Raw genomic sequence first — 27,578 nt, forward strand, 5'->3', positions numbered from 1 at the left:
CATAGTTCCACTTCAAAGAGTTCAGAACCACTTTGAGCTGTCAAGCAAACTGAAATGGCAGGCACCTTACTGTGATAAGGGATGGTTGTGAAATCAGTTATGCAGCACCAATCCAATAATGGTAACCCGAAGGCTTATATCAACAGACAGAGTGAAATAACAAGCAATCATTCTTTTTTAACATTCCTCACAACCACCATAAGACACCTGACCACTTTTCCCCTCCCCCGAAGGGTCACCTGACCTCCCCAAAAGCTGTCCTGTGATCATATCCAAAGGGGTGCTGTACCTCTCCCGAAGGCCATCCAAATGAGCCCACAGAGTTCAGAACTGTTTTTCCCGGTCTAATTTTCGCACCTCAGTCTTTAGTTCCCACAGAATATTGACTGATCTTATATTTTAGGAGATGAATTCTTTGCTGGAGAACATTGCTAAAGCTACGATTGAGGTATTCCAAAAATCAGCTGAAATGAATTCTTCCAATCTGAGCAGTAATGGAACTGTCAATGCTGGGGCACCTGTCTTTAGCACCAGCAGCACAAATGGAAATGCCACCAGTAAAATGAAACCATTGCTCAGGTGAGTTTTTGGTGACTTAAAAATATTGACACTGGAATGTAAAATAAAAATAGAAATACACAGCATGCCAGTTAAATCTGGAAGGAGAAAATTCAGGCTAACAATTTAATCAAAACCTCTTACCAGTCTTTTTTTAAAAATGTATGTTGGTTGATTCATTTCTGCATTTCCAGTGTTTGCTGATGATTTATTTTAGTGAGGTTTTCTTTGGATGTTTGGAGCTTAAGAACATGAAACAATATTTGACAGTATAATGCATCATAGCCAAGCCTGATCTGCCCTCACTTGACATCATTTTGACAGCCAATCATGCACTTTGCAACTGCTTGCTATATGGTGATCAGGGAATGAGACCTTACTTGATTTTGTGGTGTTTTCCTCTTTAACTTTGGCCCTGAGCTTCTGTAATGCTCACTGAGCATAGCCTTGAGATCAAACTTCACCTCGTCACGGCAGCACACAGTGAGTTTTGAAAACCTCAACTGACAGGAAATTCGGATTCATTCCAGCTGAAATTTTGTGCATGGAAGGTTTTTTTGTTCCGGGGTCCGACACATTTGTTGGAAAAATTTGTTGGCTAGTTAGATTAGCCAGACCTGCTGAGTATTTCTAGCTTTTATTATATTTGGAGATATTAGGACAGGTGACCAAAAACTTGGTGAGAGAAGATTTTAAGGATTGTCTTAAAGGAGAGGAGTTTTGTTAATTTTATCTTCTCGACTGCTGTTATTTGCTAATTGAACGGACCCCTGAGTTGCACCTGCAACTTTATAGTCTCCAGGACTTCATGATACTTGTTTTTAATTTGTTCATAGGATGAGGGTGTCACAGGGTAGGCCAGCATGTATTGCCCAGCCCTGAGGGCGGTTAATAGTCAACCATATTGCTGTGGATCTGGAATCAGGCAAGGATGATAGATTTCCATCTCTAAAGGGCATTAGTGAAACAGATGGGTTTTTACGACAACCGACAATGGTTTTGTGATCATCATTAGACATTTAATTCCAGATTTTTATTGAATTCAATTTCACATCTGCCATGGTGGAATTCGAACCCTGCTCCCCAGAGCATTGTCCTAGGTCTTCTGGATTAGTCGTCCAGTGATAATAGCACTATGCCACTGCCTCTCCAAACTGAAAGATGTTCTACTGTTGAAATCAATTAGAGTTCCAGACACCAAGACCATCAAACTGTAGGTGATATTTGTGCATTATGTATTCTTGTATTTAAAAATAATTTTGATTTTACATGTAGTTCATCAGAGCGGACAGGTGTCTGGCTGGTGGCACCATTGATTGCAAAGTTGCCAACATCTGTCCAAGGTCATGTGCTCAAAGCAGCTGGTGAAGAATTGGAGAAAGGTCAACATCTGGGGTCATCCTCACGGAAAGAACGGGATCGGCAAAAACAGAAGAGGCAAGTGTGGGTTTTTAATATTTTAACGAGCAGTAGCAGTATGGTTTGGTGCTGTCCTCGCTCGACAGCTTTCCACTGTTAACTCTTTAAATGATATTTGAGCTGGTTGTGGCATCAGTGATGTGTAGCAACATATGTGTAACCACGGAAAGGACACTGAGCAGTATAGAAAAAAAGGTGGATCACGAATCATTGCCAAAAACTACAGTCCTGATTGTGTACTAAACTTCCATGCACTTATCATTCAGTGTGATAGCAGACCACATTGAACTTGTTTCAATTGCAACAACAAAAATATCCTTGTTCCTTTATTTTTTAAGAAGTTAGTTCTTTAGATATGGGTGGTGCCAGCAAGGTCATGATTTATTCCCGATCTCTTGTTGCCCTTGAGACTTTGTGAGCTGTCCATGTGGAGAAGGTACTCTTGCAGTACTTTTAGGTAGGGAGTTCTAGGATTTTGACCGTGCAACTATGAATGGAGAAATGTCGCCATGTACATCTGGAGCAATTTGGAGGTGATGGCGATTCCATGCACCTCCTGCCTAGGTCCTACCAGGTAGGGGAAGTTCTGCCAATGAACAGCCGTTTAAAGTCCCTTGCACTGAATTACATGCCCTGGTAGACTTATATAATTAAACCAAAACTCTAGCTTTGTCACTTTGTAATTCTGCAGACAAGTGCTCATTTTCACCTCATCCCTTCCCTTTTAGAGAGAAAAGGCTGACCTGTGCTTAAGCAGGATCAGAAGTGGCCCACAAATCTACAGTCATGATGGTGCACTGAAGGGCAGCACGGTGGCGCAGTAGTAGCACTACAGTCTCACGACACCGAGGTCCCAGGTTCGATCCCGGCTTGGGTCACTGTCCGTGTGGAGTTTGCACATTCTCCCCGTGTTTCCGTGGGTTTCGCCCCCACAACCCAAAGATGTGCAAAGTAGGTGGATTGAACACGCTAAATTGCCCCTTAATTGGAAAAAATGAATTGGGTACTCTAAATTTATAAAACGGGAAAAAAAATGATGGTGCACTGCACCTACGCACTCATCATTCAGTGTGGTTTCAGACCACTATTGTTCTGTCATGTGCACTTGTATCTGCATTCAAGAGTTCCCTTCCCCTGTTCAGTTGAATACTGGATGATTGATATTGCACCATTTTAAAATGCATGCACTGGATATCAAAGTGTTAGCTTGAATACACTATTATGCATCTTTTATTTACACTCCTGGATATATTTTAACGGTTCTCTATATGGTAGTCATCCTCTTGTCTTGAGCTTGGAACTTCTCCACTGAAGTCACTCCTTTTCTTTTTCTGGTTCATGTGATTAATGCTCCTTTGACATGTTTGTTCCTTCCAAGCTTCAGGTATGCCACCCGACATAGTCCTTCCCGTGTTGTACAAACTGAAGACTCTTGTTCCCTACTCTAACTATGCAACTTTCCTCATTCTTCCCTTCCTCCTACAATCTGTAAACTTTTCAGATCTAAGCTTAGCATTACTATTTCCTAATTTCCCTTGTCATCTTTACTATGTTTTTCAATCTCAGTGGTGTTCTATGCTGTAGACCTTGACTCTTCACCTATTGGGTGTTATGATCCTTGTCCAGACACCCAATCTGGTGAGATTTGATTAGGGACAATAATGTATTTAAAGTAGACAAGTTTGAGATTCAAAATAATAATCTTTATTGTCACAAGAAGGCTTTACATTAACACTGCAATGAAGTTACTGTGAAAAACCCCTAGTCACCACATTCCGGCGCTTGTTCGGGTACACAGAGAGAATTCAGATTGTCCAAATTACCTAATAGCACGTCTTTCGGGACTTGTGGGAAGAAACTGGAGCACCCTGTGGAAACCCACGCAGACACGGGGCGAACATGCAAACTCCACAGACAGTGACCCAAACCGGGGATCGAACCTGGGACCCAAGCGCTGTGAAGCCATAGTGCTAACCACTATGCTACCATGCTGCCCACAATACTTAGCAAGTGAAAATATTCGCAAGATTCCACGGGTTTTGAATAAACAAGAATAAACCTTACTCTCTAAGGTTAGAAAGATAAGGCAATTTACAATATCTATCTTCTACTTACCTTGCATGTTAAGAGGTACATATGAATTAACAAGCCACTGCAGTTGGACACATTGCAATACACAATAAATGCCAAATGCGAGCAAAACAGATTCCATTGGTTTCTCAACAACACACCCAGACATTCATAGCACTGAATAGACCAATCTTACTGAAACCGTGGGCGGGATTCTCTGATCCTGAGGCTAAGTGTTGACGCCGTCGTAAACACCGCCGCATTTCACGACGGCGTCAACATGCCCTCAGGAGCAGCGATTCTGACCCCTACAGGGGGCCAGCACGGCACTGGAGCGACCTATGCCACTCCAGCTGCCGATACCGGCGTCAAATGGGCACCGCGGGTCTGCACATGTGCAGTACGCCCGGTGGTTGCGCGCATGCGCAGTGGCTTCCTTCTCTGCGCCGGCCCCAACGCAACATGGCGTAGGGTTACAGGGGCCGGTGCGGAGCAAAAGAGGACCCCAGCCCAAGAGGCCGGCCCGCCAATCGGTAGGCCCGATCGCGGGCCAGGCCACAGCGGAGGCCCCCCCCCCCCCCCCCCGAGTCGGATCCCCCCCCCCCTCCCCTCTAGGCCGCCCCTGGATGGATGCACGCCGGGGTCCCGCCGGGTAAGACTACACGTGGACGGCGCCAGTGGGACTCGGATTTTCTTTACATCCGCTTGGCCCATCCCGGGCGGAGAATCACCAGGGGGGGGGGCACGTAGAGCAGCCCCCGACCGGCACCACGCCGGCGCCAATGGAGAGCGTGGAATCGGCAGACCGGCGTCGCGCGATTCTCGCCCGGCCCGACGATTCTCCAGCCCGGTCTGGGCTAAGAGAATCCCGCCCTTTGTCTTTCTTATGAGGATTTCCAATCTTCATCTTCAAAGATCTCGTCTCGGAATTCTTCACAAACTTTGCTCCAACTCGAACAGCTTCAATAAAGGCCCACCTTACAGGGTTTCAATCTTGCCTTCCATGATTACATTCCCCTGAAGTACCGAATACACTTGACCATCAGCGTACAAGCACAATTTCAGCTCTTCGGCCATGCCAAGCTGAACAGCACTGCTCCAGAGGGGTACCTATGCAACAGCCGCCTGAAGCATGGGGTCACTAACCTTTGTCTGCATTCTTAGACCTTCAGGGCTTTTTTTGATCTCTCTTCAATTACCAGGGCATCTCCCGAGCCCACTTCACTTCAAGTCTGCTCTCGCAGCCTTCTTTCTAATTAGAGCCTGTTTCTCTGCTATACTCTTTTTCTTAACTGGGACCTGTTTCCCTGGGATACTTCTTGGGACCGCTCCCTGTCCCCTACCTGGGACCCTTGCTGGCCATGGCACTCGGTCACCTGACCTGGGTTTTCGCACCCATTTTTTCCCTACATGCAAATGTCCTGGGCCTGAAGAATGCAAATATGAAGAACTGTGCATGTGCAGCCTGTTCCCAGTCTGCACATAAACGGGAACTCTGAAGACTGTCGGAATTTGAAGTTCAATTGTGTACTCTAATACTACCAAATAATTTTTTTTAAAGCAGCAGAATTTAATTACTTTGTTTCATAAGGTGACGTTAATTTGATGATACCAGTTTGAGACATTGCATGGATATTAATGTATGTTATTTAATCTTTATTTTTCTCTCCAGTATGTCTCTGCTGAGTCAACAGCCATTTCTTTCTCTGGTTTTGACATGCCTGAAAGGGCAGGATGAACAAAGGGAGGGGCTTCTCACCTCCCTTTACAGCCAGGTCCAACAGGTAATGGAAGCCTCAAAATTATTAGTTGTGGAAGATTAGTGAGTCTCATGTTAGCAGGTGTAGGTGATGTCATTAAACTGATGTGTTTCAGTTTTTGCATCGAGTCCATCGAATAATATAGTAACTGCCTAAGTTTATTTGAAGAAGGCCCTTCCATCAAGCTATCTCATCCCTTCAAAATTCTAGTTTCCCCTCTTCCCATTGCAGCTTTTATGACCAGCTGAGTAAAACCTTGATTTAACATCCCCGTAAAGTAATTCCCTGGAGCATCAGCTTAAATTATGTGCTGAAATCTTGAAATGGGTATCAAGCTTCTGACCCAGGGGCTGGAGCACTACCAACTATGCCAACCTGATAACCTTACAGTATCCAAACAGGGATTTCAATCATCCATATTGTTTTTGCCTTTTTACCAGTCTACTCAAACTCAACATCGAATGAAATAAATTAGAAGGAAGCTGCTTTTAATTGCTTTACACAGCCAGGTAGAACGGAACAATAGTACCAATGAAGTAGGATATTAATACAGCTATCAGAAAATTGAAAAAAGTTCCCTTCCTCCAATTGTCTGCTGTTATTTCTTTTAGGCATTTTTCTTGCTGAAGTGTAGCTCCACAGATACTGGAAACCATCCATTATCTTGGCTTTTCTGCACAGCTGAGCTGAACAACAGACATCAGCAGCCTGTTAAACTGTGAGACATTGGCTAGCCAAATTCTGTTCACCAGACATCTATACAATCTCCAGCTGGACAGCAGTCAAGAGGTGATGCCTAAGACTATAGCAACAAGGGTAGGCCACATGGTTCCCACAAGTTTGTTTTATTATTTAATAAGGTCATGGCTGATCCTCTGCCTCAACTCCACCTTCCTGCACTATTCTCATTCCCTTGACTCCCTTAAGTGTCTAAAAATCTATTGATTTCAGTCTTAAATAAGCTCAATAATTGAACATCTAAATCCCTCTGAGGTAGAGAATTCCAAAGATTCAGAATCCTCTTAGTAAAGAATTTTCACCTCATTCTTAAATTGCCAACACCTTATCCTGAGTCTTTCAACAACCAGTTCCAGATTCTTCAGATCGAAAGAGCAGCCTGTTGCCAGGCCCTCGAAGAACCTTTATGCATTTCATAAGAACATCTCTAATTCCTCCAAACCTCAGAATATAGACCCATTCTGCTTAATCTAATTTCATAGAACACCCCTCTCAGGAACTTTTGTTGCATATCACCTAAGGCAAGTATGTAAGGAAACCAAAACTGTATGCAGTATTCCGGCTGTATTCTTAACAAAGCTCAATATATTTGCAATAAGACTTCCTTACTCTTTTACTCCCATCAAATTTCAGTAAAAGCTAACTGTCTGACTTTTCTCATCCCAATCAGGGGCATTGAAGCCAGTTGGAAAACCTGTTCTATTGGGGGACAGCAGAGATCATGTTCGTTAGAATAAAGGAAGGTATACAGTAGGATTCCTCAGGGGTCAGTAATAGGTATTCCTTTTTTAAAATAAATATCTGTGACCAAGACTTGGGTGTACAGAGCACAATTTCCTAATTTATAGATGACATAAAATTTGGGAGTATTGGGAACTGTAGGGAGGACATGAAAGACCTCCAGAGGATATAGACCGGTTGATTGGATGGGTGGACAAGTGACAGATGAAATTTAATGCGGCAAAGTGATAGGAAGAACAAGGAGAGGCAACAAGAAATGAAGGTACTATTCCAAAGGTGGTTTGGGAAAAGCGACTTGGGGACATATGTGCACAAATTGTTGAATGTGGCAGGGTAGGTTGAGAATGTGGTTAAAAAGAGAGATGGGATCCTGGACTTTATAAATAGAGGCATAGAGTACATAAGCAAGGAAGTTAAATTGAACATTTATCAAGCACTGGTTCTGTTGAAACTGGAGTCCAATTCTGGGCACTGTACTTTAGGAAGAATGTGATGGCTTTAAAACAGGAACTGAGAAGATTTAGCAGAATAGTTGCAGGGGTGAGGGACTACAGATATGTTGATATATTGGAGAAGCTGAGCTTGTTCTCCATAGAGAAGAGATGGTTGAGAGGAAATGTGATAGAAGTGTTCAAAATCAAGAGGGGTCTAGACAGAGCAGATAGAGAGAAACTGTTCCAATTGTCCAAAGGGTTAAGAGCAAGAGGACACAGATTCAAGGTGATTGGTAAAAAGAGCCAAAGACAACATGAAAAACCTTTTAATGCAGTGAATACTTAGGATCTTGAATGCATTGCCTGAGAGTGTGGTGGAAGCAGAATCAGTCAAAACTTTCAAAAGGGAATTAAATAAGCACCTGAACGCAAACAAATTGCAGGGCTACAGAGAAAAGAGCTGGGGAGTGGGGCAAGCTAAACTGCAATTGCGTTGAACCAGCATGAACTTGATGGGCCAACTGGCCTCCTGCTATGTTGCAGCGATTCTATGATTCTAACCTGTAACCTCGTCTATGTGGCTCCATTGAGCAGTGTATTTTCCCTGGGTAATCATGATAATTCCAAAGTGAACCAATGGAAAAGACGTGATTTACCTCCATGATCTTCAAACTTCATTTTTGGTTTTAAGTCTCAAATAGTTTGAAGTATAAACTATGCATTAACTTTGCTAGTGTAGTGTTAAGGAACAGTACTGTGTGAAGAATATAATGCTATAAGAGGAAATACAGAACAAGGATCCTACAATCATGTTGTTATGGACAACCAAGGACCCTGTGCACTTATGCCTGGCACTACAGTATAATATTTGTCTGCAGCCAATTGAGTTTCAAGAAAATTGTATCTGGTCCGCCATGGTCAAGGAACCGAACTTCAAAATAAACAAGTAACAGCTGCATCTATGCTGCATAAAACAACTTTAGATCTTATTTGGTCCTAGAAATTGCCTCCAGTTTTGTTGATAATCTGCTCCTGAAAACATTCTCATTACTGGAAATGTTGCATGAGCTCCAACAGCATCCACCGCCACAACCAAATGGCCATTTTCACATATGAGCCAATGGAGTGAGTAACGAGTGCAATACAGCCTAATCAAATTTGGTCTTTATGCAATAACCACACGTGAGCGCTTTCCAACAGGACCGTGATTAAGAGCATAAACCTTGTATACTTAACCCAGTTCTCCCTTTTTCCTTCTCGGAGGATAATGAGACCAAATGTAACACCTCCATCACTTTGACATATGCAAGCTAACGCAATAAAGAATAGGAATTTGAATTCAGCATATTGCTGGTTTGTATGGCTGTACAAGTGCTCTATCTACTCACTTGACTTTGATTACATTTGAAATGCAATTCCTTTCAAGCCTTGAAGAATTACATTCAAGTCTAGTACAGATGGCTTTTCCAATACCCTACAATGAAAACCACTTCAAGAGTGGATGTTATGGAAAGAGTTTAAAGAACCTAGATTAACATTCTTGTATAAAGATTTCACTCAGACCCTTAAATAATTCCACATCAGTGTGATGAGTTTACTTCCTTTTGAACTTGTTGTAACTCCTTACAGAAACCGTAGTATCCTCTTTGGGTACTCTTATCAGTATTTGTCTGACAGCAAGTTACTTTGTCGGACGAATGGTGCTGGCTAACTGACCACCAAAAGATAAATCCAATAATTGCATTATGTATCCTTTTCAGATTGTAACAAACTGGCGTGAAGATCAGTACCAGGATGACTGCAAAGCCAAACAGATGATGCATGAAGCACTGAAACTTCGCTTAAATCTTGTGAGGACTGTTTAGAGAGAAAATAATATAAGCACGTTGCCTTACTGGGACAATGGTCTCTTTCTGATCCTCCCTATTCATTCACTTTCTCTCCAGTCCACATTTGGCTATTGTTTCTTTTCATTCCATTCCTCCTTCCCTATCTTTCTCACTTTTTGTTTCCCTTAACCTTATTTACACAAATAATTGTGCCATTTGACTGAATAAAAGGGGCCTCTATATATTCAGTATCCTACTTTTTAGTCTCCAAGTTCACAACCCGAGGAGAGGGCCTTGGCTAGGCAATGACTGCCCAGTCCATGGGCGTGATTTGTTCAGTGATTACTGAGACGTGCTTATTGTTTACAAAATGGGAGAAACTGTTTCCAGGTACAAAGACATTAACATTATTACCACCTTTTGTCTCTGTACATTGCTCAAATGTCAATAGCTTGGTACCTGGAATTTGCTTAGCAGTTTAACAGTGACATTTAATGGTCATGAAGACAGTAATGCTGTAGTGAATTTAAGTTTCAAGTTTAATTTTCTGTTCATCATCGAAAAGCTTCTTTAGCTCAATTGACTGGACACGTAGCTTGTGATGCAGAGCGAGGCCAATAGCGCAGGTTCAAATCCTGTATTGGTTGAGGTTATTCATGACGGCCCACCTGAGGTTTGGTGATCCTCAGGTTACATCGCCACCAGTCAGCTCCCCCTCAAAGAGGAATGCAGCCGATGGTCATCTGGGACTGTGGCAACTTCACTTATTAATAAGGCTATCTGTTGGTGTTGTAAGCAGAAAATAATGGCATCAGACGATGCTTGCCTCCTCAGTAATAAAAACAGAAAATACTGGCAATACTCAGCACGTCAGCCAGCATCTGTGAAGAGAAATAGAGTTAATATTTCAGCCACGAGAAAATATAAAAAAGAATAAAAATATTTTCAAAAAATATATATATATTTCAGGCACAACTTGAAATGTTAAGTCTGTTCTTCTCCACAGATGCTGTCTGACCTGCCAAGTATTGCCAGCTTTTTCTGCTTTTATTTGAGATTTCCAGCATCTGCAGTATTTTGCATTTGCCCTTCTCAGTGATGTTTTGTGGTTACTTGTGCCAGCATGCTTACGAGTGTTCAGGCAGGTGATTTAGTCAATGCCCTTTCCTAAAATGTGTGTCAAGTGCACAGGCTGTCAGGGTAGCAACTGTCCCTGCCCAAAAGATGCAATACACAGTAGCTCTCAGTCACAGGACTGTCTTGTGCCAAGTTCTTATTCAAGGCTGCCTGATCCAAATTCGAGTCCTTTGCTCAAAATGCTTGCTTATTAGAAAAGTATCATCTTGCATTCATATTCAGCGTGCATTGGTATTCTATAGTTTTTGGTTGGTATAGTTTAGCCTTTTTGATTAATATTTGCATAATTTACCAACTAGAACTATTAAGTTTCAAACTCTTTCCACCTCAAGTCCTACGACCCATGAAAACATTTGCTGCTAGCAAGGCTATTTAAAACTATCTCCGAGGTTTCACAGGCCTCAGTGATAGGTCAATATTTCACACCACATTAATGAGCTCGGCTGGCTGGTCAATTATGTTCACTCTCTACAGTACTATGAATATCTCTCAGGTTCCGGCTTGCAAAGCCTACCATGGAGAATTGACTTAATTCCAAACTCCTACTGTCCAGTGTTTCATTTCAAATCAATTATACCCAGGCGCAGTTTACTTTCCTGCAGAATCCACACTAAGGTAAAGAGGTACTTTAATAGGAGGAAATCAGAGAGTGTACCTTTAAATAAACAGGGACACAAACAATGTTTTTGGGTAAATTGAATTATAAATTGAAATCGCATCAACGCTGAGTTACTCAGCACTTGGGAAAGATAGCTTGTTTAAAGGATAATCACTAATTGACTGTTTTTTGTTTCTGATTTACTTCTCAGGTGGGTGGGATGTTCGATACTGTCCAACGTAGCACACAGGGGACTACTGAATGGGCTGTTCTTCTTTTGGACATAATCAGCAGTGGAACAGTTGACATGCAGTCCAACAAGTATGCACTACAATTACGTTAGAAGCATTGATATCTTGTTCTCTCTCTCACACACTCTCTCTCTCTGTCTTTCTTTCTCTCTCTCACACATACATCTGTGTGTCATTTATGGAGCATGTCGGTTGTCAAATGTGCACTGATCAAATATATAATTGTCTTGAAGAGATATAAGTTAACTGGATTTTCAAAAGGCATTTGGTAAGGTGCTTCATAATAGACTAATGAATGAAGTCAGAGAATGTGGAGTCAGGAAACATGAGGCACAATGGATTTCCAGCTGGCTTCAAGATAGAAAGAGAGAGTTGGAATGAAAGGCAATTAGTCAGGGTAGCAGCAAGTGGTGTTCCACAAGGATCAGAGTTGTGATCACTGCTGTTCACAATTTACATCAGTAATTTGGACTTTGGAATCTAAAAAAAATTCTATATTTGTGGATTACAAAATTATTGGAAGATAGGCAATACTGAGGAGGAATGCAACAAATGGCAGGGAAACATTAATAAACTTATAGAATAGGCAAATAATTGGCAAATGAAGTTCAACACAGATTAATGTGTGGTAACACATTTTGGTAGATAGAATAGAAAAGTCACTTATTGGCTAGAAGGTGCAAGTTTAGGTGGGGTAGAGGAACAAAGGGATTTCTAGGAGTATAATTACGTCAAGCCAGAGCTAAAAAGGCCGTAAGAAAAGCAAACCGACTGCTAGACTTATTTCCCGAGGGATACAATTGGAAAATAGGGACGTTATGCTAAACTTGCACTGAACCTTGGTTAGACCATATTTGGAGTGCTATGAGAAACTCTGGTTGCACGGTAGCACAGTGGTTAGCATTGTTGCTTCACAGCGCCAGAGCCCGGGTTCAACTCCCGGCTTGGGTTACTGTCTGTGCGGAGTCTGCATGTTCTCCTCATGTCTGCGTGGGTTTCTTCCGGGTGCTCCGGTTCTCTCCCACAAGTCCCGAAAGACGTGCTTGTTATGTGAATTGGACAGTTTGAATTCTCCCTCAGTGTACCCAAACAGGCGCCATAGTGTGGTGACTAGAGGATTTTCACAGTAACTTCATTGCAGTGTTAATGTAACCTTACTTGTGATACTAATAAAGATTATTATTATATGGAGGCACAGGAGAGGATACATAGGAGATTTATAAGGATGATACCAGAAATGTGTGGCTACGCAAACCAGGAAAGGGTTAACAAGCTGGTTTTCCCAGGGAGGAAAAGTCTTAGGGAGATGTGTTTTGGGGAAACTAGACAAGCATGTGAGGGAGAAGAATTACAATGTTAAATTTAGATGAGAAAAGATGGGAGGAAGTTTAAGTGGATCATAATCACCAGCATCTACCTGTGCTGGGTTGCAGTCCAAATGAATTCTAAGGATTGATAGCTATAGAATGTTATAATATACAATACTTCCATACAGCATGAAAATGTTGGCAATATTGAGCAAGTGTGGCAGCATCTGAGAAAAGAGTTGATGTTTTCAGATCAATGAAAATTAGTTCTAATGAAGGATCATTAACCTGAAACGTTAACTCTGTTTCTCTTTCCACAGATGGTGTCAAGCCTGCTAAGCATTCCACATTTTGTTTCCTCCCCCACAGATTTCCACTGTACTTTGTTCTTCTTACCATAAAGCATATAATGGCCGATTTGGCTACTTGAACTGAGGGGAAAATGGCCATGAGAACAATTTTGACTGTCAGTACAATTTCAAACTTTGTTTGCTGAGCTTCAATGTCAGCTCCGCAAGTTTAATTTCCGAGTAGCTGAGTCTCACAAGCCAAGACAACCTCAGCTCTGAGGTTTGTTTCATGTCTGTTCTGTGCTGAATTTGTTACAGTTTGCTGGAGTGGAGGTGCTACAATTGGTCTTGGCATTCTGGGTTACAAGGGTGGAAACCTGTTTTGGGTTTTTACCACTAATTTCCTGTTTGTGACCATTGGCGTTCATGTGCTCATTCATCTGATGCCAACACAATGTATATATATATTGCTGTGAAGTGCTTCTGAGAGTAAAGGACTGTCTTGTTTCCCAGTGAACTATTCACTACAGTCCTGGATATGCTCAGTGTGCTAGTTAATGGAACTCTGGCTGCGGACATGTCAAGCATCTCGCAGGGCAGTATGGAAGAGAACAAGAGAGCCTACATGAACCTTGTAAAGAAACTTCGGGTAAAAAGTGTTTCTTCTTTATTCTTGAACATCATATTTCTTCCCATAGAAATAGTTGAAAACATTTACCCAAGATTATTATGGATGAAGAAAGCAAATTAACTTTTACTAACTCATCATAAAGAACCTTCAGTTTCTTCACTAATTCCAGACTATTAGCTCCATTTTGTTCCAAGTCTGTGTCATATGTTGTTCACTCTGTGATGCATGACATCCTGAAATTGTGCTTTGTTGGTCTAAACCTGTACCATTTAGTTCTATTGTTGGATGAATTTGTATTTTTAAAATACTAATTACTATCTTATATAGTACACAAGCACCTCTTTTTAACACTTCCAAGCTCTGTTTTCTACAGTCTTTCTAAATTCTATATGTAATGAGTGGAGGGATTTCAGCTACATTGTATTAAAATTATTTGGTGAAGTAAGGGTTAAAAACCAGAGTTAGAGTGTGTTTGACTGCTGAAGCCATGTTTTAAAATAATCTTGGTTTGAAAGACAACAAAGCTCTTAGGAGCCAGAGGTGCAATTAACCATGGTAAATAATTTGGTTTAATGCAAATTTTGTTTTGACTCGGGGGATTCCCTGGGGAGTTAATTAGTTTTCAGCTTGGTGAGATGATATCATTGCTGGCTGGAGGTGAGGCATCAGGCTTTTTGAGAAAGCACCATCAGTTCAGTTCTGATCTGGCTCAAGCTGTGTGCACAGTAAAACAGTCCTGCTTTCACTGTGAGTCAGTTAAAAGAGATTAGCAGTATTTAAAACAGTGCAGACTTGTCTGAGGTCAAGGAGCTGAAACAGCTTTTGAAGACATACAACCGGAAGTTCTGACAGGATTCAGATATTTTCTGTAAAGCGTATGAAGAGGTCTTGCATTCTCAAAGAATAACTCTGTACTGCAAGTATTCCTCTGCCATTGATATTTAAGGTGGATTGAAAGTTGAGATGGTTTATTTTCTTGTTGTTTAAGTGGGAATAAAGATTCAAATTAAGGGTTTTATATTCACTGTATTGAGTAGTATTGTTTAAGGAGTAATTGTAAGCTATTGTCTGGTGTGATGTTAGAGTTTAATACTGTGTTAGTAATAATGTTTTAATACACCATATCTAGATTTATTCATGCAATCATTCCTGGAGCAAAGTATCCTTTCCTCACATTCTTACAAAATTAAAATAAAATATTGGGGATTTCTGTCCATTCTTAGCCACTATTGGGGTCTGGTCTGGGATTGTAAGATTAAAAAACTACTTTATCAGGGTTGGGATCAATCTCTTGGCTCTTCTCTGAACCATCTTCAGGCTTTGTATATCTCGCAGTGATCAGAATTGGATGCAGTATTTAAGTTATAGCTAGACTCAATTACTATGCAGCTTAAACGTGAGTTCCTCTGACCTGTATCCTAATTAAAATTGTTCCACAGAATTGTGCATTAGCACTTTTGATGGACAAATTTTAATATTCCAGTATCTGAATAGCAAAAGAATTACTTCTATTCTGGCATCCATGTATCACTTCCTGACTAAAGCAACTGATGGGTGTCTTACAACCAGCTCTTCAGAGTTGTAAAACCATGCGAAGGTAGATGTGCAAGCGGCTTTGAATACTTTACTTTCCAGTGTTTCCTGCTTAGCCTTTATTTTTCCCTCAGTCTCTCAAGGGTGTAAAATTTGCCTTCTCAGATAAACTGGGGGAAAACCCGCACCCTGCAATAAGCAGAGCATTTTAGAAAATGAGCAATTTCTGCTACTGTGGCCGGATATATAATAGTGAAACAAAAATGCTGGTAATGCACAACTGATGAATCAGCAATTTGAAAAACGTCATATTTCAGGTATTCTGATGAGTTTGAAATTTTAACTTCCTCTTTTGCTTTCATGGATTAATTCCCTGATCAGGGGTTTCCAGTGAGGAGTGCTAGCCGAGATTGCAGACCTTGGATTTTCTAACTATTAAATGAATGCAAAGCCAAATCTGTGATTTCCTGAATAGCGTTCCCTGTAAGCAGCACTCTTGGTCAGGAGCACCATATCATGGAATTTCAGACTTCCGAATTTGTAGTTTTTCTTTTCACTATTTAAATATGTAGCCCGGTGCATATATGTAAAATAGTTATGTCTCCTTTTGTTTTTCCAATGTCTATAATTCTATTTTCCTTCTATAATTGACCCAGAAAGAGCTTGGGGACCGACAATCAGAAAGTTTAGAGAAGGTGCGACAGTTATTACCACTTCCCAAACAGACAAGAGATGTCATCACTTGTGAACCCCAAGGCTCTCTGATTGATACCAAAGGAAACAAAATTGCTGGCTTTGACTCAATATTCAAGAAAGAGGCAAGTATTTGATTACCTTAGAGTGCTGATATCCCTTCATAAAATGTGAGGTTAGAGATTTCTGCTGAAACCAACATCAAGGTTTCCTGCAAGAAACTGATCATTGTGGGTTTTTTTATTCTGTTCTAATGGGGCTAAGTATGACACTATTGTAAGAGGGAGAGATGAGTATAGAACAACTGGGATTGCAACTGGGTCATTGCTGAATACAAGAAGTGATTTACTGTGGTGCTTAATCCAAGCTTCAACATGCAATTTATACCTTGGAGATCTTAGGAATTGAATAGGCATTGTGTATAGTTCTTAGGTAGTTGGAATGTTATGACTTTCAAACATTTCAGCACTATAAATTATCAACCCTAAACCTTCATTATATTATGGGTTTACAATGTCACATTTGACAAGAACAGCATACGTGTTTTAATCCAGGAGGAATCCGGGTGAAAAAATCAGCACCAATACTGCAGTACATTAATAAAGTTAAAACATAGTGACAGGATAAATTATGAAGTAATCATTAAGTTGCATCAAACTAATGTTTGTAAAAGCCTGCAAATTACAGGAGGAACAAAAGACTTTTAAAATCATCCTTAATACATGTGTCTTCAATTATACTTTCAGTCATGTCCATTATATCTTCTCTGTTCCTGCCTGGTTTGTACCCTGAACTGTGACAGCACTTGTGATATTCTACAACATTAAAGCTCAGCACTAGAAATTAAGGTGTGGGTCTGTACTCAATTTTTTAAAATAACAAATGAAATGAAGCCATGAACTACAGACTCTATTCATCAGAGCAATGCTGGGTGCTACTTATGGTAGTATACCACAGGTAATTCAGCATTACTAGATCCATCAGTGAATGGAATCTATGTCTTGAGCCAATTCACACTATTCCCAGAAGGGCAAAAATGCTTTCACTCTTCCAGATTACCTATCCCCTCTGGTAAGAATTGGACCTCTGCATTAACCATCTGCTGATCCCAGTGCAACTGACTGTTTTGGCAGGAGCCCACCATGGGCTAATTTGCTGCTGAAAATGTACATATGAACCTAACTCTGGTATTTCACTGCAACTGGTCAGAAAGGAAGGGAAAGAGTCCTGTCATCGTCTATCTCAAAATCTGTTTCAAAACTTTTGTAAAATTGATTAGTATGTTCCAGCTCGTCATTTTAATAATAGTTTTATTCTCAACTTTAAGTTTTAATAATCATCTTCTGACTATTTTTCCCTCATTTCATCAATGAAAAAACCAATGCACTGCATCTGCTTACATTTGTTCTTGTTCATGCTGTAGGGATTGCAGGTTTCCACGAAACAGAAAATTTCACCTTGGGATGTGTTTGAAGGGATGAAGCACTCTGCTCCTCTTTCTTGGGGATGGTTTGGAACAGTTCGTGTTGATCGCAAGGTAACTAAATTTGAAGAGCAGCACAGGCTCCTGTTGTACCACACACACTTAAAACCAAAACCACGCAGTTACTACCTAGAACCACTGCCACTTCCCCCAGAGGAGGAAGAACCACCTGTGCCAATCATTCCAGAACCAGAAAAAACTGCTACAGAACCGCCAAAGCTGGAAAAACCCAATACCACTGAAGAGAAGAAAAAGAAACCACCTAGAAAGAAGCGGCAGCCTCCTAATAAAGCAGAGGTGAGCTAGAAACAAATTCCTGATTAAGGCCTATGTATTCAAATTACAATAATAACTGGTGCGCTCTCTGTAACCAGAAGCCCCCAATATAGTGACATCAGTTTAGTTGTGATCTCCAGAGTTGCAAATTTGAGAGCTGGAATATTGTTGTAGATCCTTTTTTCCTGAAATAAATTAAATTGTGATCCAACAGCTAAGAAACATAATACAGTGATATAAATAGAATTATCAATGATAGTCATTATTGATGAGCAAAGACTTTGGCTTAATGGAAACTGTCAAATTATATGTATATTTCTGTGAACACCATAAATCAATAGCCATTGATAATGATGCAGAAAGTCTAAAACTTGTTTTTTGCTTGTCTTGTCTTTGAACAGCTGGATTTACAATCCAATGCACATAGAATGCCTCCCTATGGTGGTGGAGTTCCTACTGATCTAATCCCGCACCAGACTGGTAATCACTATACAAGACTTCCATACGGACAGCCCAATGTAGGGATATATGCACAGAACCAGCCTTTACCAGCAGGTATGTAGTGGAGTGGGTTTGGAAGCATGATTTTCCTTCCAATAAAACCACTTTAAATCTATCCCTTAATTTCTAAAGTTCATTTTAGAGCATTCTCTATTAATTGTATAAATGTATTCAGGTGGTGGGCATTAACTAGCTACCTTGTTAACAATGGTACCTTATCCTAAGTGGGCATCCTTTCTGTGAACTTCAATAGTGGATGTTGACAGAATGGAAGAGAGATAGAGGGCGTCATTCTCCGCCGGCGGGAGTCTCCGTTTTGCCGGCGCCCGGGGGTTTCCCGACGGCGTGGGGCTGCCCCACAATGGGAAACCCCATTGACCGGCCGGTGTAACGGAGCATCCCGCCGGCGGGTCGGGGCAGAAATGAGGCGGGGCGGGATGGAGAATTTCGCTCAGGATATTTATAGAAAATTCAATCAAGCCAATTTTGTCCTCGCCTGATAACTACATCCAAAAATTTGGGTAGTGGTCACTGGGCATTGAATTAAGCTTTCCCTCTCTGCCACTGTGTTCATGTGCACATGACTCAGATTAGCTAACTCATTCAGACCAAACACAAAGTATCTTGATTTTGCTCTGTTCTGACTGGCCAACTTGAACCCAGCTTGCATCGCAATGGACTGAATTGCCCACAGTGACATAATGATATTCTGAAGACTTTTAATTTCAAACAGGAGTAAAAGCAAAGTACAAGAAAGTCCATTTGATCCATTTAAACCTCAAACCTCTCATACCCCAGCTTATCGAATTTAACTTTCATCTGTATTTTGCTCACCCCAAATGCCAAGAGGTCTAAACTTGCAGATGGGCAACTCCTGAGACTCTCATTTCCAGATTCTAACTCGATCTCTGTGAACTCTTGGCAGACGGAAATTGCAGGCTTTGGAGAAAACATTGCCATGTGTGGAAGAGGAACCAAAAGCAAGTCACGACATCATGGCAGAATAAAGCTTATATTTATATTTAAGTGTTATCATTGACATCAGCATGCTTCCCCACTGTCAAAGGCACTGAAGCATATCAAGCTGGCTGTTTCTGTGGATTGGACATCAATATATTGTGGAGGGTTTTTAAAAATTACTTTTGTGGATGGGATGTGGGCATCTCTGGCTAGACCAGCATTTCTTGCCCATCCCTAGTTACCCTTCAGAAGGTGGTGGTGAGCTGCCTTTTTGAACTGTTGCAGTCCCTGTGATGTAACTACACCCGCAGTTCTGTTTGGGAGGTAATTCCAAGATTTTGACCCTGCAACAATGAAGAAATGGTGATATATTTCCAAGTAAGAATGGTGGATGACTTGGAGGGGATCCTCCAGAAGTTGGTGTTCCCAGGTAGCTGTTGCTCTTGTCCTTCTAGATGGTAGTGGTTGGAAAGTGTGATCTAAAGAAACTTGGTGAATTCCTGCAGTGAATCTTGTAGACGGTACACACAGCTGTCCCCCTCTGTGGTGGAAAAATTGAATGTTTATGGCAGGGTGAGCAAGAGTGCTGCTTTGTCCTGTTTGGTGTCGAGCTTCATGAGTACTGTCGGAGCTGCACTCATCCAGACAAATGGAGAGTATTCCATTACATACCTAACTTGTACCTTGTAGATGGTGGACAGGCTTTGTAGGATCAGGAGGTGGGTTACTCGCCGCAGGGTTCCTAGCCTCTGACCTGCTATGATAGCCACAGTATTTATATGGCTAGTCCACTTCAGTTTCTGGTCGATGATAACCCATTCGGCTATGGTAATGTCATGGGGCGATGGTTAGATCCTATCTTGCTGGAGGTGGCCATTGCTTGGCACTTGTGTGGCATGAAAGTTATTGCCACTTGTCAGCCCCAGCCAGGATATTGTCCAAGTCTTCTGCATTTGGACATGGATTGCTGCAGTATCTGAGGAGTCATGAATGGCGCTGAACATTGTGCAGTCGTCTGCAAACATCCCCAATTCTGACCTTATGATGGAAGGAATGTCATTGATGAAACAGCTGAAGATGGTTGGGCCTAGGACAGTACCCTGGGGAACTTCTGCAGTGATATCCTGGATCTGTGATGACTGACATCCAACCGCCACACCAGTCCAAAGATGTGCGGGTTAGGTGGATTGACTATGCTAAATGCCCCATAGTGTCCAAAAGGTTAGGTGAGGCCACTGAGTTACGGGGATAGGATGAGGGCATGAGCCTAGGGGGAGTGCTCCAGACTTGATGGGCTGAATAGCCTCTTTCTGCACTGTAGGGATTGTATGATCTTCCTTTGTGCCAGGTATGACTCCAACCAGCGCAGAGTTTCCCCCTGATTCCCAATTACTCCTGTTTTGCTCAAGCTCCTTGATGGCATACTCGGTCGAATACTGCCTTGATGTCAAGGGCAGCCATTCTCATCTTACCTCTGGCATTCAGCTCTTTTGTCCATCTTTGAACCATGGCTGTAATGAAGTCAGGAGTGGAGCGTCTTTGGCAGAACCCAAACTGAGTGTCTGTGAGCAGGTTATTGCGAAATAGGTGCTTGATATCACTTTTTAAAAAAATATGTTTTTATTAAGGCATAAATAATTTTTAACAACAATTTTCAAGAGGAAAAAAAACCCAACAGATCAAATAACACCCAACCAACCAACAATCAAACCCAGCCAACGTGGCTCACATACACAGTTCCCCCGTCCCCCTTCCCCGCTAACTGTTTCCCACCTCAATCAACCCCCCCGCCTCCCTCTTTCCCTTAACCCCCCCCTTAATATCTGCTTGATATCACTGTTGATGACCCCTTCCATCACTTTGCTGATGATCGAGAGTAGACTGATGCAGCACTAATTGGCTGAATTGAATTTGTTGTGTTTCCTGTGTACAGGGCATACCTGGGCAATTTTCCACATTGCCAGGTAGATGCCAGTGTTGTAGCTGTACTGGAGCAGCTTGGCTGTGGGCACAGCAAGTCCTGGAGCACAAGTCCCTAGACCTACCCTCGCTCTAGTCATTCTCAGATTTCTCACATGTGTAAAAGGCCTTGGGGTTTTCATTGATCCTACCCGCCAAAGATTTTTCATGCCCTCTCTTAGCTCTCCTAATCCCTTTCTTCAGTTCCCTCCTGGCTATCTTGTATCCCTCCAGCGCCCTGTCTGAACCTTGTTTCCTCAGCCTTACATAAGTCTCCTTCTTCCTCTTAACAAGACATTCAACCTCTCTTGTCAACCATGGTTCCCTCACTCGACCATCTCGTCCCTGCCTGACAGGGACATACATATCAAGGACACGTAGTATCTGTTCCTTGAACAAGTTCCAAATTTCAATTGTGTTTTTCCCTGACAGCCTATGTTCCCAAGATATGCACTTCAGTTCTTGTCTGACAGCATCGTATTTACCCTTCTCCCAATTGTAAACCTTGCCCTGTTGCATGCACTTATCCCTCTCCATTACTAATGTGAAAGTCACAGAATTGTGGTCACTATCTCCAAAATGCTCCCCCACTAACAAATCTATCACTTATCCTGGTTCATTACCAAGTACCAAATCCAATATGGCCTCCCCTCTGGTCAGACAATCTACATACTGTGTTAGAAAAGCTTCCTGGACACACTGCACAAACTCCACCCCATCCAAACTATTTGATCTAAAGAGTTTCCACTCAATATTTGGGAAGTTGAAATCACCCATGACTACTACCCTGTGACTTCTGCACCTTTCCAAAATCTGTTTCCTAATCTGTTCCTCCACATCTCTGCTGCTATTGGGGGGCCTATAGAAAACTCCCAACAAGGTGACTGCTGTTTTCCTATTTCTGACTTCAACCCATACTACCTCAGTAGGCAGATCATCCTAGAACTGCCTTTCTGCAGCTGTTATACTATCTCTAATTAACAATGCCATCCCCCCACCTCTTTTACCACCCTCTTTAATCTTATTGAAGCACCTATAACCAGGAACCTCCATCAACCATTTCTGCCCCTCTTCTATCCAAGTTTCCCCATCATTGAGCTTCCTCCTCCAGTAAGATGGTTAATTATCCACCACAGTTCATGGCTGGATGTGGCAGGACTGCAGAGTCCTCTAGGGCATATATCTAAGGGCAGCACGGTAGCACAGTGGTTAGCACAGTTGCTTCACAGCTACAGGGTCCCAGGTTCGATTCCTAGCTTGGGTCACTGCCTGTGCGGAGTCTCCTCGTGGCTGCGTGGGTTTCCTCCGGGTGCTCCGGTTTCCTCCCACAGTCCAAAGATATGCAGGTTAGGTGGATTGGCCATGATAAATTGCCCTTCAGGTCCAAAAAGATTAGGTGGGATTACTGGGTTATGGGGATAGGGTGGAGGCATGGGCTTAAGTAGAGTGCTCTTTCCAATAGCCGATGCAGACTCGATGGGCCAAATGGCCTCCTCCTGCACTGTAAATATTATGATTCTATAAGTTTCTACTCGCTCCGTTTGCTGGGACTCTACTTATCTGATTAGTGGCAAGCTTTTATCAGGAGGTGGAACAAACAAAACAGGAAGGGTGAAAAATTGAGTTTTGCATCTCTACCTAGACTGCATACATAAAACAGCTTCAAGACTTTTGAGAAGACCTTCTTGAACATTTGGTCTATGTAGGGAGGTGATCAGCAAATCACAACTCTGGAGTCCAATACTCCAAGACAAAGCTATCATTTAGTATGTATTTGCTGGAGTTCACATGCAAGTTTCAAGCCAGTTAGGCACTAAAAATAAAAATGATAATATTGTCTGTTTAAATCACTTTGTTTTACATGTAGGTGGACCCAGGTTAGATACAATCCCATACAGATCGGTACGACCTTCTTTCTCCAAAATAATGCAGAATCGCCCAACATACAGCACAGTGATGACCCCTATGGGTGGAATGATGGATCCATCACTGTACAAACCTCCCCAATACAAACAACAACCTTCAGTCACACAGGCACAAATTCTCCGACAGCAGCTACAAGCCAGACTGGTGAGTATGGGTAAGAGGTGTTCAAAACAAAGCTCTACCAAAGACCTGGCAAAGGCACTGTGGTGGAATGGCCTCCTTCTGTGCTGTTTACTACAATTGTATAGGGCATTGGTGGGGCCACACCTTGAATGTTGAGTGTAGTTTTGGTGTCCTTTTCTGAGGAAGGATGTTCTTGCAATGGAGGGATTGCAGCGAAGGTTTACCAAACTGATTCCTGGCATGGCGGGACTGTCATATGAGGAGAGACAAAAGAGTGTCGGTTAGGATTATAGTCATTGGAGTTTAGAAGAGTGAGGGGGGATCTTGTAGAAACTTATAAACTTCTAACAGGATTAGACGGGTGGTTTCAGAAAGAATGTTCCCGATGGTGGGGGAGTCCAGAACTAGGGGTCATAGTTTGAGGATAAGGGGTAAACCTTTTAGGACTGAGGTGAGGAGAAATTTCTTCACCCGGACAGTGGTGAATCTGTGGAATTCTTTATCACAGAAAGTAGATGAGGTGAAAACATTGTGTAATTTTAAAAGAATTAGATATAGCTCTTGGGGCTAAAGGGATCAAGGCATATGGGGGAAGGTGGGATCAGAGTATTGAACTTGATGATCAGCCATGATCATAACGAATGGCAGAGCAGGCTCAGAAGACCAAATGGCCTCTTGCTTCAATTTCTTATGTATGTTTCTATGCATGTATCCTTCTTTGATTCTCAGGCATCTTGATATCAGAGTGCTTTGCTGACAAGATAGATTTTGAAGGCAGCTGCTTGATGTGGAGATCTCAACTGTATAGCACTCTTTCTGCTGCGGAGGTGCCAGACTAACATCTGCAAACGGAGTCCTGTCTTGCATATGGGAGCTTCATTTATATGAATCAACATGTATAATTATGGAGGCGCTCAATGATAAAAATGCACCAGATACCGTATTCTTACTGTAAAGGGACGAATAGTCCAAAGCAAGGGAGCTGTATGGCATTGAGAGGTCTCCAATCTGTCGGTGGTTGTACGAATGAATCTATGCTATAAAATAGACAGTATTGCATGTTGATGCAACAACAGATTGCATTTGGCGGGCTTTGCCTTTTTATTTTCGCTCTTGTTGCATTCACATTTCTTTGCGGAAGAGTTAACTTTAAAATGCTTCTAAAATCAGCCATGGTGTTCCTGTCTAGTTAGGATCCTGGCAAATTGTCACGGGATTTTCACAGTAACTTCATTGCAGTGTTAATATAAGCCTACTTGTAATACTACTAAAGATTATTATTATATTATTATGTACAATGGCCTGTATGCACTGTCAGCAGGCCATGTGAATGGCGGCTTGTATGCAAGAGTGGTCTAGGAAGATTTTGCCTTTGTTATTTTCTTTCTGTTCCCCCCGTCAAGAGGTGCAAATTGTATTGTTTCAGCAGAGTGGTTAGCACCATGACTTCACAACACCAGGGTACCAGGTTCGATTCCCGGCCTTGGTCACTGTCTGAGCGTTCTCCCCGTGTCTGCATGGGTTTCCTCCGGGTGCTCCAGTTTCCTCCCACAAGTCCCGAAAGACGTGCTGTTAGGTAATTTGGACATTCTGAATCCTCCCTCCGTGTACCCGAACAGGCGCCGGAATGTGGCGACGAGGGGCTTTTCACAGTAACTTCATTGCAGTGTTAATGTAAGTCTACTTGCGACAATAAAGATTATTATTATTATTTTACCTGAAAGTAATGATAATAGCATATGACTCTTTCTCACATCCACAAAATGACTTGCTGGCATAATATAAATGCACAAATACAAAACTTTTAACTTGGGAGTGATTGAATATGGAAATTTTGCTTTTAACAGGAACCTAATAATTCACAAAGGACAGCTTACATTTTCTCCAATTCTGGTGTATTATTTTTCATTTTCATAGAATCTACAGTGCAGAAGGAGGCCATTCAGCCCATTGAGTCTGCACCGGCTCTTGGAAAGAGCACCCTACCCAAGGTCCACACTTCCACCCTATCCCCATAACCCAGTAACCCCACCCAACACTAAGGGCAGTTTTGGACACTAAGGGCAATTTATCATGGCCAATCCACCTAACCTGCACATCTTTGGACTGTGGGAGGAAACCGGAGCACCCGGAGGAAACCCACGCGCACACACGGGGAGAACGTGCAGACTCCGCACAGACAGTGACCCAAGCCGGGAATCGAACCTGGGACCCTGGAGCTGTAAAGCAATTGTGCTAACCACAATGCTACCGTGCTGCCTTTTATTGTTTACCTGCTATTTTTACCGTAATGTTTGACACTATACCTGAGCCACTTTCTTTTTGTCCCTCACCCGTACTTGCTGGTCTATATTGGCTCCTGATCTTGCAGCTCCTCTATTTTTAAAATTCTCAAGCTTGTTTTCAAATCCCTCTCTGGCCTTACCCTGTACCCTCCCTCAGCCCTACAACCCTCAGATACCTGTACTCCTCAAATTATGATATGGAGATTGCACCTGAGGAAGGAGCAGTGCTCTGAACGCTAGTGATTCGAAACAAACCTGTTGGAGTTTAACCTGGTGTTGTAAGACTTCTTGCTGTCCTCAAATTATGGTCTCTTGCACTTCCCCAATTTTCATTGTTTCACATTGATGATCTTGGCATTCAACTGCCTAGCCTCTAAGCTCTGCAATTCCCTCCATAAACCTCTCTGCTTTGCTAACTTTCACTCATCCTTTTTGTCACTCCTTGAAATCTTCTACTTTGTACAAGGTTTTGGTCCTAATAACTCCTCATATTGCTCAGTATCAGATTCTGTTTGTAATGCTCCTTTGAAGCACCTATTATGTTAAGGGTACAATATCAATTCCTGGTGTTCAAATTTTTGGAGTTCAAAAATGTCTTAATGAGTCATTCCTTTTTTCTGTTCCACAATATAGTTCTACAGGCTTGTCCCTGTACTTTAAAAAAAAAATTGGAGTCGTCTTTTTAAAAAATCCTTTTATTTGATGTACATACTGGGAAAAGTGCAGCCAATAAATTAAGAGGAAGAGCAGATGTATGGTGAAACGCACTTTGTAATAACCAGTTATTTTATGAAACCACTGTGAAATCAGGCTCATGTGAAATTCTTTGGCTTTCATTTTGTCAGGTACAATTTGTCAGGGCAGCACGGTAGCACAAGTGATTATCACTGTGGCTTCACAGCGCCAGGGTCCCAGGTTCGATTCCCCGCTGGGTCACTGTCTGTGCGGAGTTTGCACGTTCTCCCCGTGTCTGCGTGGGTTTCCTCCGGGTGCTCCGGTTTCCTCCCACAGTCCAAAGACGTGCAGGTTAGGTGGATTGGCCATGCTAAATTACCCGTAGTGTCCATAAAGGTTGGGAGGGGTTATTGGGTTGCGGGGATAAGGTGGAAGTGAGGGATTAATGTGGGTCGGTGCAGACTTGATGGGCCGAATGGCCTCCTTCTGCACTGTATGTTCTATGTAATCTATGTAATTGTGCCAAATATGGCTAAAGATTAAAACCTATGCATTTCTAAATATTCTTTCTCCCCAGAATTCCGGTGGAATGTATGGGCAGCAGGTTCGTCAAGCAAATCCAACTCAGCAATTTGGTCCTATGTCACAAGCCCAGGTATGTGATATTTTTATCTTAGCCCACCATCCAAAGGCATCTTTACCTAACTGCACTGTAATTTTAGATGCTCGCTCCAGGCAGTCCATTCGCAATGATAGAAAAGTTATGCAAATTCGGGACAGAACAGACATATGACAATGGTCTTTATAGCTCTTTTATGGTGCATTTTCCCACAGATTTACTCATTATTTGTGAGAGTGACTGCCCTTGTTTTCAAGGTAACATTTGACCAAGTGTGGCTTCAAGGAGCTGTAGCAAAGCTTGGAGTCAATAGAAATTGGGGGAGGGGGGGGGGGGGAGGAACCTTTCATGGGTTGCAGTCATACCTGGCACAAAGGAAGCTGGATGTGATTGTTGAACACAGCGCCAGGCATCGCTGTAGGAGTTCCTCCGGATAGTGCCCTAGGCACAGTCTTCAGCTGTTTCATCAATGACCTTCCCTCCATCACGAGGTCAGAATTGAGGTTGCTTACTGATGACTGCACAATGTTCAGCACCATTTGCAACTCTTCAGACACTGAAAGCAGTCTGTGCCTATATGCAACAATAAAAAGTCTTATCACCTGGTTAAAGTCCAACAGGTTTGTTTCAAATCACTGGCATTCGGAGGGCAGCTCCTTCATCAGGTGAGTTGCAACATTTAATGCAAGAAAACCTGGAGAACATTCAGGCTTGAGCTGATGAGCAGGAAATAATATTTGTGCCAGGCAATTCCCTCCATAAACCTCTCTGCCTTGCTAACT

General features: G+C 42.2%; 1 protein-coding gene across 1 annotated transcript in view; it reads left to right on the forward strand.

The window, feature by feature from the left end:
- The window catches only part of med12 (mediator complex subunit 12), a 225,697-nt gene that overhangs the window by 161,456 nt on the left and 36,663 nt on the right, over window positions 1-27,578 (forward strand). The window contains exons 29-39 of the mRNA XM_072505518.1: window positions 404-579; window positions 1,834-1,995; window positions 5,720-5,831; window positions 9,481-9,570; window positions 11,496-11,605; window positions 13,646-13,781; window positions 15,953-16,114; window positions 17,413-17,769; window positions 18,150-18,303; window positions 23,036-23,238; window positions 26,755-26,832. Coding sequence (XP_072361619.1) covers window positions 404-579; window positions 1,834-1,995; window positions 5,720-5,831; window positions 9,481-9,570; window positions 11,496-11,605; window positions 13,646-13,781; window positions 15,953-16,114; window positions 17,413-17,769; window positions 18,150-18,303; window positions 23,036-23,238; window positions 26,755-26,832 — 1,740 coding nt within the window. The remainder of the gene's footprint in view (window positions 1-403; window positions 580-1,833; window positions 1,996-5,719; window positions 5,832-9,480; window positions 9,571-11,495; window positions 11,606-13,645; window positions 13,782-15,952; window positions 16,115-17,412; window positions 17,770-18,149; window positions 18,304-23,035; window positions 23,239-26,754; window positions 26,833-27,578) is intronic.

This window comes from Scyliorhinus torazame, chromosome 5, assembly GCF_047496885.1.
Source record: "Scyliorhinus torazame isolate Kashiwa2021f chromosome 5, sScyTor2.1, whole genome shotgun sequence".
Lineage (NCBI taxonomy): Eukaryota > Metazoa > Chordata > Chondrichthyes > Carcharhiniformes > Scyliorhinidae > Scyliorhinus > Scyliorhinus torazame.